The 14,518-nt window shown below is 46.5% G+C and overlaps 1 protein-coding gene across 1 annotated transcript in view; it reads left to right on the top strand.

Moving 5' to 3' along the window:
• The window catches only part of LOC139564456 (R-spondin-2-like), an 86,096-nt gene extending 72,331 nt beyond the window's left edge, over window positions 1-13,765 (top strand). Inside the window, exon 6 of the mRNA XM_071383987.1 lies at window positions 13,608-13,765. Within this exon, the coding sequence (XP_071240088.1) occupies window positions 13,608-13,726 (119 nt within the window). The 3' untranslated portion in view covers window positions 13,727-13,765. The remainder of the gene's footprint in view (window positions 1-13,607) is intronic.
• Window positions 13,766-14,518: the final 753 nt, after the last annotated feature.

The following is a 14,518-nucleotide window of genomic DNA, read 5'->3' as shown; positions in this document are numbered from 1 at the left end:
TCACCGCTGTTCTCCAGAGCTGGTGACATGGTGACATGCATGAACTATGTAATGTATCTGAAATGATTCATTAAGGTCATTCATTAAGATGTGACGAGTCAGGATATTCAGGAACAGGTAGCTTTCGGTGATAACGAGGCCATCGTTGAGCGCTGTGTGACATTCATTTCACCTCTGAGCTTGAGATTTGAAATATATTAGAATGGCGAGGTAGGGAGGTTAGAGAGTGTTTACTGCCGTGCTTCTGAGACTCAGATAGAGGATGACGGGTCAGAAGGGAAGACATCAACCTGCCATTGGATTGGCCTGCAGCCCTGGGCCAATGGCAGTTATAGCCAACGCTGCGGTCTCACTCACAAATGGACACACAAGTTCTGCTTTCAGTCATCCTCAGTCCCCACCAGTCGCTGCCGTAGATCATTCCTTTTCCTATACGCACTTATAATGTTATTTCTTGCATCTCCTAACCGGATGGGAATTGATTATCCAGCCAATCAACACTTGATTTATACTGACGGTTCCCTGACCAAACTTTGGGTTTATTTTTCTGCCTCTCGAGCGTTTTTCGCGGTGTTAAATCTTCCACAGGAGGAGAAAGTCATTACCAGTAGTCTCCGGTCCTTCTCTGCCGTGGTTGCATTCCTCAAAGGAGGCTTCGGAGGAGGGAGTCTCTGATTAACTCCCCACAAAGTGCCCTGCTCCCTGACCAAAATAAATATGGCCGCTGTCATTTTGTCAGCAACTGTCTTCGGAGAGCAATATTTGAAACACCCCATGATCCTTGCTGGCTTTTATATGGAGAATCCATCGTCATACCACAGGCATGAGCCATAAACATGTGGAGGCCTTTCAAAGACCAGGGGGGTGGAGGAGAAGGGAGGAGGAGGGGGTGCATTAGTGCTCACTGGGGCTCCATACTCCACGTTATTGTCATCTGGTCGGTTCCAAGCAGGAAGAACGAGGGAAGGGGGGAGTTTTCTCCCACTCTTTGGCCCGGCAAACTAGTCGTTTTACCGAACGGCTAGACGCATGTAGTCACATTGCAACATGGAAATCCCAGGCATTTCTTTCACTGATTTTAACGGCGATGACCATATTAATTATTGCTTGATTTTCGTACGTAAGGCGATGACGTTTTAGGGACGTGTTAAGACGAAATCTGACACGTTATATGATGAAACATCCATGGAACAACAGACTACTAATGGGCTTAATCAAGATGATTTGTGTGTCACGAAGTAACCCATCCAGATTTTTGACCGTGTGTATGTACGCGAGTGTGTGTGTCTGTCCATGGCAGTATGCGTAGAGTGCGAGATAACACGGATCAGGAAAGCCTCCCTGTCTGAGGTTCTGGCTGGGAGGAAATGAGGCGGCACATGCCTAAACAGCGACAGCCCCATCAAAAACAGACGTACACAAACAAACAAAGTGGCAGCACACTGGAGGGGGAGCAGAGCAGAAAGAAAACGTTTCAAGTCCCCATCGACATGTTTCACAAGTGGGAGAAATGTACTGTCACAGTGTGATATTGTCCATGACATGGTTAGGGCTGTAAAGCCAGCTTCTCTGCTGAGGGTTCATTGGAGGTTTTAGGGCATTGATGGTTTGTCAGTGGTTGCTGTATCTAGAGATGAGATCGGAGGCAGTCTTCGGTGCTTCAACAGACTCGCATTGAGGGGATGTGTTCTCCATGGCCCCTGTGAGGGCACTAAAGGCCCCAGTGTGGCCCCTGCCCGGGATGCATCTCTGCCTGCCAGACCTCCAGCTCTCTGACTGTGTCCCGCACACGCTTCCATCACCACATACAGACCACACATGGCATACCAACACACACACACGTATTAGCACACACACATACACACACACACACGTGCAAACACACACAAACACACACACTTGCCGACGTACACAGACACAATCAGACAAACAGACCTCAAGCAGAAAAGGACAGAGTGTAAATTATGTTTATCTACTCTACTCTACTCTTGTCTTTTCTCTCTCTCTCTCTCTTTCTCTCTCTTACACTCAAACATACACACATCTTTCAGACATGCAAGCACTATATGACAAAGACAATCGGAATGACAGACAATGTGCAGTGCACACAACACGGGAGAACATTTTAGCGTGGTGGTAGCTGTGCACATTTTCTAGGGGAACGTCGGCGTGCCCGCGTCCGCCCCCTTGAGTGTGCTGGCTGTAAGGAGAAGGGAAGGGGGCCGGCTGGGAACATCTGGTGCACAGTTGCACCGGCTCAGCCACCAGAAGCCCTTCTACCTCCCCCCTCCCACTCTCTCCCCTCTTTCTCTCTCTCTCTCTCTTACTCCCCCTTCTATCTCTCTCTCCCTCTCTCTCTCTCTCTCTCTCTCTCTCTCTCTCTCTCTCTCTCTCTCTCTCTCTCTCTCTCTCTCTCTCTCTCTCTCTCTCTCTCTCTCTCTCTCTCTCTCTCTCTCTCTCTCTCTCTCTCTCTCTCTCTCTCTCTCTCTCTCTCTCTCTCTCTCTCTCTCTCTCTCTCTCTCTCTCTCTCTCTCTCTCTCTCTCTCTCTCTCTCTCTCTCACTCTCTCCCTCTCTCTCTCTCTCTCTCTCCTCTCTCTCTCTCTCTCTCTCTCTCTCTCTCTCTCTCTCTCTCTCTCTCTCTCTCTCTCTCTCTCTCTCTCTCTTACTCCCCCTTCTATCTCTCTCCCCCCTCCCACTCTCTCCCCTCTCTCTCTCTCTCTCTCTCTCTCTCTCTCTCACACCCCCTCTATCTCTCTTTTCCCCTCCCACTCTCTCCCTTCTATCTCTCTCTTCCCCTCTCTCTTCCACTCTCTCTCTCTCTCTCTCTCTCTCTCTCTCTCTCTCTCTCTCTCTCCCTTCTATCTCTCTCCCCCCTCCCACTCTCTCCCCTCTTTCTCTCTCTCTCTCTCTCCCTCTCTATCTCTCTCTATCCCCTCTCTCTTCCCCTCTCTCTCTCTCTCTCTCTCTCTCTCTCTCTCTCTCTCTCTCTCTCTCTCTCTCTCTCTCTCTCTCTCTCTCTCTCTCTCTCTCTCTCTCTCTCTCTCTCTCTCTCTCTCTCTCTCTCTCTCTCTCTCTCTCTCTCTCTCTCTCTCTCTCTCTCTCTCTCTCTCTCTCTCTCTCTCTCTCTCTCTCTCTCTCTCTCTCTCTCACTCCCCCCTCTATCTCCCTCTTCCCCCCTCTCCCTCTCTCCATCCATCTCTGGCGGGCCTGGTCTTTATGGAGACATCACAGCTTTTAATTAGAGCCTGATGATTCACAGAGAGAGGCTGCGGCTTTTGACCCACTCATGTCCAGGAGCTTGGACCCAGGGAACAGACACACAGACACAACAAAGCAACAAGTACAGGCCTACCAGCTGCTGCTCTGCTCTGCTCTCTGTGTGTGTGTGTGTGTGTGTGTGTGTGTGTGTGTGTGTGTGTGTGTGTGTGTGTGTGTGTGTGTGTGTGTGTGTGTGTGTGTGTGTGTGTGTGTGTGTGTGTGTGTGTGCGTGTCAGTGTTTGTGAACACAGACAAATACAGGGAAGGAGAAGCAGAGCACTTAAGTAGAGGCCCGCTCATAAAGGTTGTACTCAGCTCAACACACGAAGGCAATACACCATGGGCTCTGAGGAGACGGCAACCGTTTGGACTGTCTGTAACTGTAATACGTGTTTTATTACATGGCTGAGGTGAGGGGGACGGCTGCCGTTTACAGGCTCCTAACCAATTGTGCTATTTTGTGTGTTATTTTGTACATAATGTTTCTGCTACCGTCTCTTATGACCGAAAAGAGCTGTATATAGCCTCGTTATTGTTATTTCATTGAGTTACTTTTTTAAACTTTAGTTTAAATCTTTTCTTAACTCTTATTTTCTTAAAACTGGATTGCTGGTTAAGGGCTTGTAAAGTAAGCATTTCACGGTAAGGTCTACACCTGTTCTATTCGGCGCATGTGACAAATAACATTTGATTTGATTTGTATGTACAAAATGGAACTCTTGAGAAACCATAGATTCTCCCATGGCTCATCCAACCTCTCAGACTTCTATGTGAATTACTCGAAAGGGAGTTTGACCAATCCCCTTATCGTTGATGTTTTAAATCCCCTGTAAAGGTCACCTAGTTTGCTTCATTGGTGCCAGGCTTTGGGATCATAACCCCACCCCAATAGGCCTTGAGGCTGGGTATTGGAATCACGAGCCACTCAATGAGCATCATACAAATCTCCTTTTCCGTCATACCTCTCCGGAAGGATGTTGTTGCCTGAAATACTCAACTCTCTCTCTTATTCGAGGCGAGACCCTGAAACGGCCGTCGAAATGGACATTGCACCTGTAATCAAAGGAGGCTCAAGAACAAACCCATCAAATGTTTTCCATATGTCAAGACGTCAGGAGAGCCCCCTGTTTTGTGTTTGACTGAGTGGAGGGGTATTGGGAGTATTATTGACAGACAGGGAGTCGAGCTGGTGCCTGGGTAGGAGAGGAGAGGAGACTACAGCAGCTGGACCGTACGGGATCTGTCAGCTTCACTCAGCTGTCTGCTTGACTGGCTTCTGATAGAGCTCAGGCCTTAGTGAGGATCAGGGACTACTGAGAGCGGACTGCTCTGGGTCTCTAACGAAAACACACACACAACAGGATCTCTGCTAGGACATCAAACAGACTGAAAATAACTATTTTTACAAAATGGTTTGTAGTGTTTTCACGCTTTGTGAGTGCAAGGAGATGGGGTGGAAACCGTCCAGAGTTACCCAAACAATCCAAGAAGATAAAAACACAAAAACAGGGTTATATCCTTGAGTTCTTTGTCATCCGCTAGAGCATGGGGATTGTGCCATGATTTCCACAGCCCCTCTCTCTGGTTTAGCATCTAAGCCCGCCTGATTTAGCATGGCTCCCTCATCGTTAGGGCCTAGTTCCCTCTTCACGGGACAGTTGTGCTCCGTGTCCAGACATGGGGGGGAGGGGATTTCCTCCCCTCCCATTCATTTTCCCAGAGGAGAAGGGGATGAAGTGTAGGATAGGGGGATGAAGGGACTTGGTGGAGAAATTAGCTATAAAGCAGTGAATCATGCCGGACAATTTCCTCCTAGATCCCCCCCAAGCCCCCCAGGCCAAGGGGGAATGTTGTGGTGTGTGTGTGTGTGTATATGGTAGGTGTGAGGGGGTAGACCAGAGGGGCTGTTGCAGGCCAGGGAGAGGAGAGCACACACACATGCCCCAGACAGCAGACAGCCTGTGTGACAGACTCTGAGTCGCCCCTTATGCCCCCATTGGCGTCCTCACAATGCAGACATGATGTTCTTTATGTATGTAAAATGCACCGTTGACACAGCCTTGTTATTTCAGTGTATGTGAGCCCCTCTGTCTGAAAGAGGATACACTCCATCGTGTGTGGGTGCGTGCGTGCATGCTTGTGTGTGTATGCACTATAATACATGCGTACTCAGCAGGGCTCATGATAGTGTGAGTACAGTATATATAACACAATTTATTTGTGTGTGCGTGTTTGGAAGGGTCTTCCAGACAGCACCGTGAGCGTTAGCAGAAGAACCCTCCTCCTTGTGGCCCCACAAAAGGGTCCAGAGATTCAGAGAACCTCCCACCACCCAGACCACGTATTGCCTGCCCCCCTCCCTGTTCTGCTGCCCACCTTGGGCGCCCGACCCAGGCCCACTCAACACCCCCAGCAGGCAGCAGGAAATGCATCCTGAAACGAAAAACAAATGTTCCATCCAATGTTTAATCCTTGGTGTGAGGAAGTCACCTCCTTGGCAGGACTACGTACGTTTTGTCTCTGGGTGCTAGCGAGCGTGCTTTTCAAAGTGTACAGTTAAGACTGGGTCGGTGGGGGTTTTTACGGAGGGAGAGAGTCGGGGTGCTCTGGAGTGGGAGGTCTTCACTCTCTTTAGTTGGTTTTAAAAGGCAAAGGCAGAGTGTGTAAAAATGCACTGCCAAGTCCGGTTTTTATTCGCTTTTACTGTTTAATGGCGTAAGATAATGAATCGCAGAGGCAATCATTGTGCTTCCACTCCAAACAAAGGGAGAGTCAAGAAGTCGACCAAGTCAGCACCATGTTTCCCTGTTTTAAAATGGTTCATTTCGTTAGGGAATTACCCTGCAGCCATCAATTGATATGTAAACTGTGCGATGGAACGAAGATCAATGATTCTGTTACTACCCCCCCAAGGCACCTTTCTAAGGCATGCAGGAAATATTTACATGAAATAGATTCAATTAAATGAATTGAGTGAGATCAAATCATTTATTGTGACCTGGAAATGGAAGACGCCCCACAATGAAAGCATGAGAATGAGAGCCCCACCCTCTCCTCTGCTACGTGACTGAAGTGGAACGTAATTGACATCTCCCCTATTATTCCAGCCACGATGATAAATGTGTAATATTCTACCCATATGCCCCTTGATCTTTTAATTGGACCCCCGGCCCACTCTTACACCACCCCCCGGTTTGCTACAGCTATCCACAGCTCGCTAACACTCACACACACACACACACACACCTACACACACCCGCTCGCACCAGCACACACACTAGCAGAGAGCCACACACACACTGAAGCACGCGAACACATACGCATGCATGCATGCAAGCAAGCATGTACACACACACACACACACACACACACACACACACACACACACACACACACACACACACACACACACACACACACACACACACACACACACACACACACACACACACACACACACACACACACACACACACACACACACACATAACGACAGAGCTATTTTGCCCGTCAGAAATGAAACACAACATTTAGCCATTCATTACAGTTAACTAAAGCTAATTATTCCTCCTTTTCAGCAGCTCCATGTATTTAGGCCCAGATGTGTGTGTGAGTCAGTCGGGGGGGGGTGATAGCAGACTGCCGATGAATTTGAGTTTCAGGCGTATCAGACACAGTGGCCTAGTCATCACGCCTGCACTCTGCGTGGCCCCCTGCCGTTGCCGTGGTGACACCATCCGTAAAGTAGAGCCAGAGGTGGTGAGCAAGCGCCGATTTTAACCCGGAGAGGGGTACCGTTCAGGGGAGCAGAGTTGTGAGTGACTCTGCAGAGGTTTCAGTTTTGATTTCCACAATTGGGGCCTGGTCTGCTGGCTTGCCTATGTTAAGGTTGTTAGCGGTGTGGTGTTAGCGGTTAGCCACATATTTACCAAGTATTCACAGGTACCTCTCTCATTAGCAAAGTCGAAGCATACATACTCAGTGTTGACAGATCAGAAACTGACCGAGCGTTGACTGAGAGTTGAATGGTTTCATCGTCAGACAGTGTCCTTCCCTCAACACTGGACCATTCCTCGATACCGGACCATTCCTCGATACCGGACCAGGGGAACATTCCATTGTCTTTGTCACAGTCATTCAGCAGCTCAAAGGAGAAAAACCCCAACTCCATATTACCCATCGGGCAGATTAATCACTGCGTCAGTCATGCATTATTTGCCGGGGCTTCTCCCTGCTAAAGACGCTAATCTCCGAGTTGGGTTTTCGATTTGACTTATTGTCAGCATAAAAGAGCTTCAAAGGCGGGACCGGTGGACTAACCTGCTGCTTAATCTCCTGACAGAGCCTCCATCGCATAGATGAGAAAATAATGACCCACCTAATCCCAACATTAGCTTTTTAAATCGGAATGCATATGTTTTAAATCATTCCTGCTAAGCAGGATGGGTGATTGTAAGCAGAGCACGGGGGGAAAGAGAATGAGAAAGAGACGAGTGAGAGAGAGAGAAGAGAAAGTACGATTCAGAGTAATCCTGTTAGGCTAATTGATGCTGTGCAGAGTGGCTCTTGTCATCCTGTTGGCAAGATGGACTTGTTCTCATAAAATATTGTCCTCTCTCGCCGGCACATCTCTGTGTATCTTTCTTTCCCCGTTTTCAACTATTTCCCCTTTTTTCCCCAATTGCCCTCCATCTCTGTCTCTCTCTCCCCTCTCTCGCCCTCTTTCCTACCTTTCTCTCTCGCATACACTGCCACTCAAAGGCCCCCGCTACATTTCTTCCTCTTCTTCGTCCTCGTCCTCCTCCCCCTCTTCCCTATTACTCACTCTCTAAACTGTCTGTCACTTTTAGATCATATCTTTTCATGTGAACATCTGTAGACCTTGGCTCACCGCATGTCCTTACCATTTTACATATCCACACGCACACACACACACACAACACAACACAACACACACACACAACACAACACACACACACACAACACACAACACACAACACACAACACACAACACACACACACACACACACACACACACACACACACACACACACACACACACACACACACACACACACACACACACACTGTCCATGGAGTGTACCTTCTTCCAGACAGTAGAGTTCGTCGGTGTGAGTGAGAGGAGCTGGCTACAGATACGTTCCCCTTCACGGCATTATAAATGTATGTGTGAGGAGGCCTTTAATGGCTGCTAATCCAATTTCTGCCACTGAAATCAAATCTCACTGGCGCCAGTAGTCCCATCCTTCCCTCACAAATAATGGCTTTCGCTTTGGCATGTTTATGAAGGAGATGAGCCGCCAGAAATTCCAGCTTTTACCGTACTAAATCCACCAGAATCTTCTTCGGAATTGTTTTGATCCCCTACCCTCAACCCCCCCCCCCCCCCCACCCTCCTTCTCTTAAGATAACATATTAATTGATGGTCTCAGGATGATTGTGGCGTTTACTGGCGGGATGAGGTAACGAAAAGGAGAGGAGAGGGTTTACTTCAGAGGAGGAACCCATTTACCGCTCGTCTTAATGCCTTCTCAAGGTTGGTCCCATCGATTTCCTCCAACCGCAAGCGGAGCAGATAAGATTAGGCCTTCGATTGGAGCATTGCCTGCTGGGTGGGTGAAGTCACTTGGCCGTGCCGCCAGTCAGTCCGCACACACACACACACACACACACACACACACACACACACACACACACACACACACACACACACACACACACACACACACACACACACACACACACACACACACACACACACACACACACACACAGTGGTCATGGCCTCAGTGATTATAGATTTGCATGCAGGTACACACTCCCACAGTGGCAGCCACCAGGTCTGTATCGAAATAATCATCCCTTTTCTGTCTCTATCGAGGTCTGTTTTTGTCAATGTCCTCACTGAACTGAGCCTATTCTTGGCAGCGTGAAGAACACAACATTGACCTAACGATGCAAAAGATCATCGTTCAAACTCTCGCTCATCGTAAAGAATACATTTTCTCCGGTTTGGTTCTCCATTTGGTTCTCCAAAACAAAGTTATTGGACTTGGAGATAGGTGAAGGGAGTTTTGGCTCCGTCTTTCTCCCCTGTATAAAATGTTGTGTGATTCAATTAGACAAGTTGAATGGACCGCAACCCAGAGTGCCATATCTCCTGAGAGATAGCATAGTGTTATTGTTACCATTACAACAAGCCTACAGAACAGCATTCCTGTTGGCATTTCTGGCTATGTCTCAATCACCATCAGAGAGAGAAAGAGAGGGATGCGAATGAGAGAAAGCGCGCACGCGAGAGAGAGAGAGAGAGAGAGAGAGAGAGAGAGAGATGTGAAAGAGAAATGGAAAGGGATGGATCTCAACCGGACTGGTCCTGGAATACCCCAGTCAGCAGGTCAGGGTGGAACTCCCACCCCAGTGCTTGTAGGGAAGTCTAATCTGCCTCTGCCAGGTGCTTTGGCAGCTGATACGATTGGATGTGACATTAGAGGGTCCAAGACACATTTCTTAAAGACCTTGGGCTGATATGGAAGAGCGTACACACCCAGGCACACATGTACATATCCTAGTCTTAGACAAACACACAGATACAAAGCAGGCTTGGAGCGCATTCCAGGGCTTTCTTCAGGTAGCAAGAACTTTACCAGAACCAGACCTGTCTCATGCAGTGAGACCAAGATTGGGCTTACTCACACACAGGCACAAATACTAATGTACACACACACACACACACCATGTCTATAATACACACACACAGTGATAATGGTGGGGTCATCCTCTGCCACCACAACAGCTTCTGCTTTTGACTCAAAACTACAAAAACATTTTAGATTTGCTTAGAAATGTTTTGTTTGCTTGTTCAATTTACTCTGACTACGAACCCGTCCACATACAAAGCTTTAGTTTGGCAGATTGTATCTACAAAAAACAAACAAACGTTATGCAATTAAGGATTGTGGCCAAAACTGGAAAGAAAATGGGGGAAAAATTGTAAAAGTATTTTCTGAATTGAAAGCCGTTCTTCAATTTTGGCAGCAAGTTTAAATTCTGGGTCAGTGTGGGGTAAAACAAAAATAGCAAAAATGATTTGAAGATGTATTTTCCTTCCAAGACAAATGATCTGTACTCGCTCTAAGATTTATGAATTTGTTACTTGTTTGGAAAGTAATCGAGTTCACTTCTTAATCATTTATTTCCTGGTAAATTAAACCTTTTTTTTTCTTATGGAAACTCTGGCTTGCATAATCATCTGAAGTGATTACATTGGTTGTAAATAGGACATCATAAAAGCGTTGTGTATTCACTCTGTGTGACGCCCTGGTAAATGCTAAAAGTGAAAGAGACAGACCCTGATAGGATGTGCCATCTCACGAGCCTTATATCAGATGCACAGGGGAGAAGATCTAAGTTCTCTTGGTATTGGTTGCCCTCTAGCTGTCAGCCTAGAGAACTCTGTCTGGTTATGAAATATAACCCAGCGTACTCCATGCATTCATGGACACAGTGGTCAAACAGAAACAGAAAAGTTCATCAGCTCACTTGGACAGCTCTGATGGCATTCCCGGGACGTTTGGTTTTTACACTTCACATTTAGTCCTGGAATAAATGAGATATTTTCAGATATGAGAAGTGTAATAATGACGTGAGGCAAACAGACGTCAGACCTGTCAAGGTAATACGTTTTTTTTGAATCCATTGGGGGAAACCAAATGACGCACAGCTCAAGCTTTCGAAAGGGTTTGACAACGTGTGTATATTTGACCAAGGTCTGCAGGCAGCCTTGACTTACTTACACAACTTACTTACATCTTATGAGATGAGCAGTACCTGTGACATAGAATCACGGTCTATATAGGAGATGTGTACCGCCTTGTTTTTCCAAGAACATGCTGTAACCATGTTTGTGTGTGGTGTACGACAAGTGTTACGCAGTTCACAAACATCTTAAAGCCGCGTGGATTATATCCTTTCTGTGTTCTTGACATTCCAGGAAATCTATACCGTAGGTCTTTAAGTGAGCTCTCGCGCATTTATTTGCACTACACGCAAACAGCCTAATTGCTCCAAGGAATGGCCCATATGGGCCTAGCCCAGCTACAGAGGTATTTTTTTAATACAGCAAGGTGTGCTTTATAGCCACCAAATGTAATTCGTCTTGAGTTGATCGTATTGAAGGCTGTGGTCCAAATTGACTTGAGCGTCATGCCTGCACTAACAGTCGTGACCATACAGTAACTTACCCAAAGAATCGAAAGCGACATTTACTCAATAAGCATAGCAACTTTGCTGTGAATGTTTTTCAGTTGGAGGTCATGGTTTAGAGCAAGATGTATGTTTTCCTCATGAGATGTGATTTTAAAGCCTTCATGCTCTGAAGAGGGGATTTTTTTGAATAAAATATTGAGTACAGGCAACATTGGAATGGCCGATGTGACCAAAAATAGCTAGCTAGATTGAATTAATTCCAGGAAATGGCTCTGAAATGTGGACGTGAAATTGTTTGATATTTGTGCAACTGTAACATTACTCTCGTTAACAGAGCGAAAACAAAATACTTTTTTTCTAATTTTATACGTCCCCATTTCTTGGAAATAATATTTTCAAATATATTTTACAGTGTATATTGAGATGTTCAATTGAACCAGACTTTTTTGGGGCAGCTTTAAATGGCCGGCGTTTGGCCAGGCCATATGAGAATGTAATTAGAGGTAATTCTGCCACATATTACACACTTTAGCCTTATTTTCCTGAGTGAAATGGCATGAACAAGTGCAATAATAGGACACGGAGCCGTTGAGACATCCATTTATGTAGCATTTTTCTGTATTTTCCCCCCTCGGCGAACCATAGCATGCCTTGTTTCTTGCTGTGCCAAATCAGGATCCAGATAGCATCTCATCAACTAAGCCTGACTCTAGTTTACTCCCCCCTCCCCCATCAGATGTAATTTTTCCTCAGATCACTTACCCACTCAAAACCAGCAGAGCTATGCCACTGGGCAGAGGGGTTGGCAGCAGGATTGTGCCCCCCCCACCCCCACCCAAAGCCAACCTTTATCCAGCCCCATCACTTCTCCCTCTCTTTATTTCTCTCTCTCTCTGTCTGTCTTTCTCACACACACACACCTCGTTATATTATTTGTGTCTTTTGGCAGCCAAACTGTTGCCTTTTGGTTCAGTAGCCTCTGTCATAGGGAACCATGGGTACCGAGGTATCACCGCACACGGTTCCAATAGCACAGATTGCCAACATGCTTTGCCCACACCAGTGACACCTGGGATACATTATGATACTTTAACCCTGGGCTTGCGAACGAGGACCTTTCCAGTTTCCCCATTTTCTCTCCCCTCTGTGTACCCTAGCAGAGTGAGTGGAAGTGATGTAGAGAGAGAGAGAGAGGGAGAAGTGATGGGGCTGAATAAAGGCTAAATCTTGCTGCCAACCCCTCTGCCCAGTGGCATAGCTCTGCTGGTTTTGAGTGGGTAAGGAGGGGACCAAGATATATGGTATATACACTACCGTTCAAAAGTTTGGGGTCACTTAGAAATGTCCTTGTTTTTGAAAGAAAAGCAACTTTTTTTGTCCATTTAAAATAACATAAAATTGATTAGAAATACACTGTAGACATTGTTAATGTTGTAAATGACTATTGTAGCTGGAAACGGACGATTTTTATGGAATATCTACATAGGCGTACAGAGGCCACATTATCAGCAACCATCACTCCTGTGTTCCAATGGCAAGTTGTGTTAGCTATTCCAAGTTTATAATTTTAAAAGGCTAATTGATCATTAGAAAACCCTTTTGCAATTGTGTTGGCCATTTTGAGACTGTAATCAAACCCACAAATGCTGATGCTCCAGATACTCAACAACTCTAAAGAAGGCCAGTTTTATTGCTTCTTTAATCAGAACAACAGTTTTCAGCTGTGCTAACATAATTGCAAAAGGGTTTTCAAATCATTAATTAGCCTTTTTTAAATTATAAACTTGGATTAATTGACACAACTTGCCATTGGAACACAGGAGTGATGGTTGCTGATAATGGGCCTCTGTACGCCTTTGTAGATATTCCATAAATATTCTGCCGTTTCCAGCTACAATTGTCATTTACAACATTAACAATGTCTACACTGTATTTCTAATGAATTTGATGTTATTTTAATGGACAATTTTTTTTCAAAAACACGGACCCCTAACTTTTGAACGGTAGTATAAATACATTAGCTGGTTTTAGAGAGACACCAAAGGGATGTGTTCCTTTTTTACATTGATGCACTGCTCTTCTAATAGGCTCTCTTTTCCTTCTCGTCTTTCTGTTCCAGGAGAATCAGGGAAGCACCGACCCAAAGAACCAAAGAAGAAGTCCAACAAGCAGAGGCTCCGGTTCCAGGCCCAGAACCAGCACAGTGACCACCTGGCATCCATGAGCTCCAGCCAGTAGAGGACTGGGACCCCCCCCCCCCCCCCCCCCCCCCACCACCCCTTGGAACCTAAACAACACAAAGCTGCTAGCTGCTGCTCCACAAATCTCCACCCTCCACCACCCCCACCCACCCGTCAACCCCGTCAACCCACCCCCCCACCCCCCTAAACCCCGTCAACCCACCCCCCCACCCCCCTACCCCAGCACACAGTCACACTACACCCTATTAATGACCCTACATGTCTATGGTTGTAGTAAAGTACACATATGCCCTCTGTCCCTGTCTCTCTCTGCCTTCTGCTGCTTCCCTCGTACCGTAGAGTACCGCATCGTAGTGTACCGCTGACAGATCAGCCAGTCAGCTTCCCCCATTTGAGCCCACTGTGACATCATAGAACTCATAGAAACATTTGTTCCCTTTGCTCACACGTCATGTACGTCTGGTTAGAACAAACCGACGAGGGGCGACCGACACACACAGACTGACAGACTGAGGACGCGAAAGAGCAGAAGGAGAATGAGGAATGAGATGGATGTTGATAATAGTGATGACGGCCCAGCTAAGGGGGCAGTGGAAGACGTCAATGCGATGATTCTGCCGGCGAGAGGAAGAACGTGCAAAGCGATAGAATGAGAGGATGATCAAGAGAAGAGGAGAGATTTGGCAGAAGCAACGAGGGTGACGGCTATAAGTGACATCTTGAAATAATTTAGACTTTTCTGTATTTATTTTAAAGCAAACTCTTATTTTCCCCCATTGGAGTCGATGTGTTCCATGTACGGCCGGTTTGTTCACTATGTACATTTTTT

The sequence above is a fragment of the Salvelinus alpinus genome, chromosome 35, assembly GCF_045679555.1.
Source record: "Salvelinus alpinus chromosome 35, SLU_Salpinus.1, whole genome shotgun sequence".
Taxonomy (NCBI): domain Eukaryota; kingdom Metazoa; phylum Chordata; class Actinopteri; order Salmoniformes; family Salmonidae; genus Salvelinus; species Salvelinus alpinus.
The sequence above is the reverse complement of the archived record's forward strand: the minus strand, read 5'-3'. Positions and strand labels throughout refer to the sequence as shown.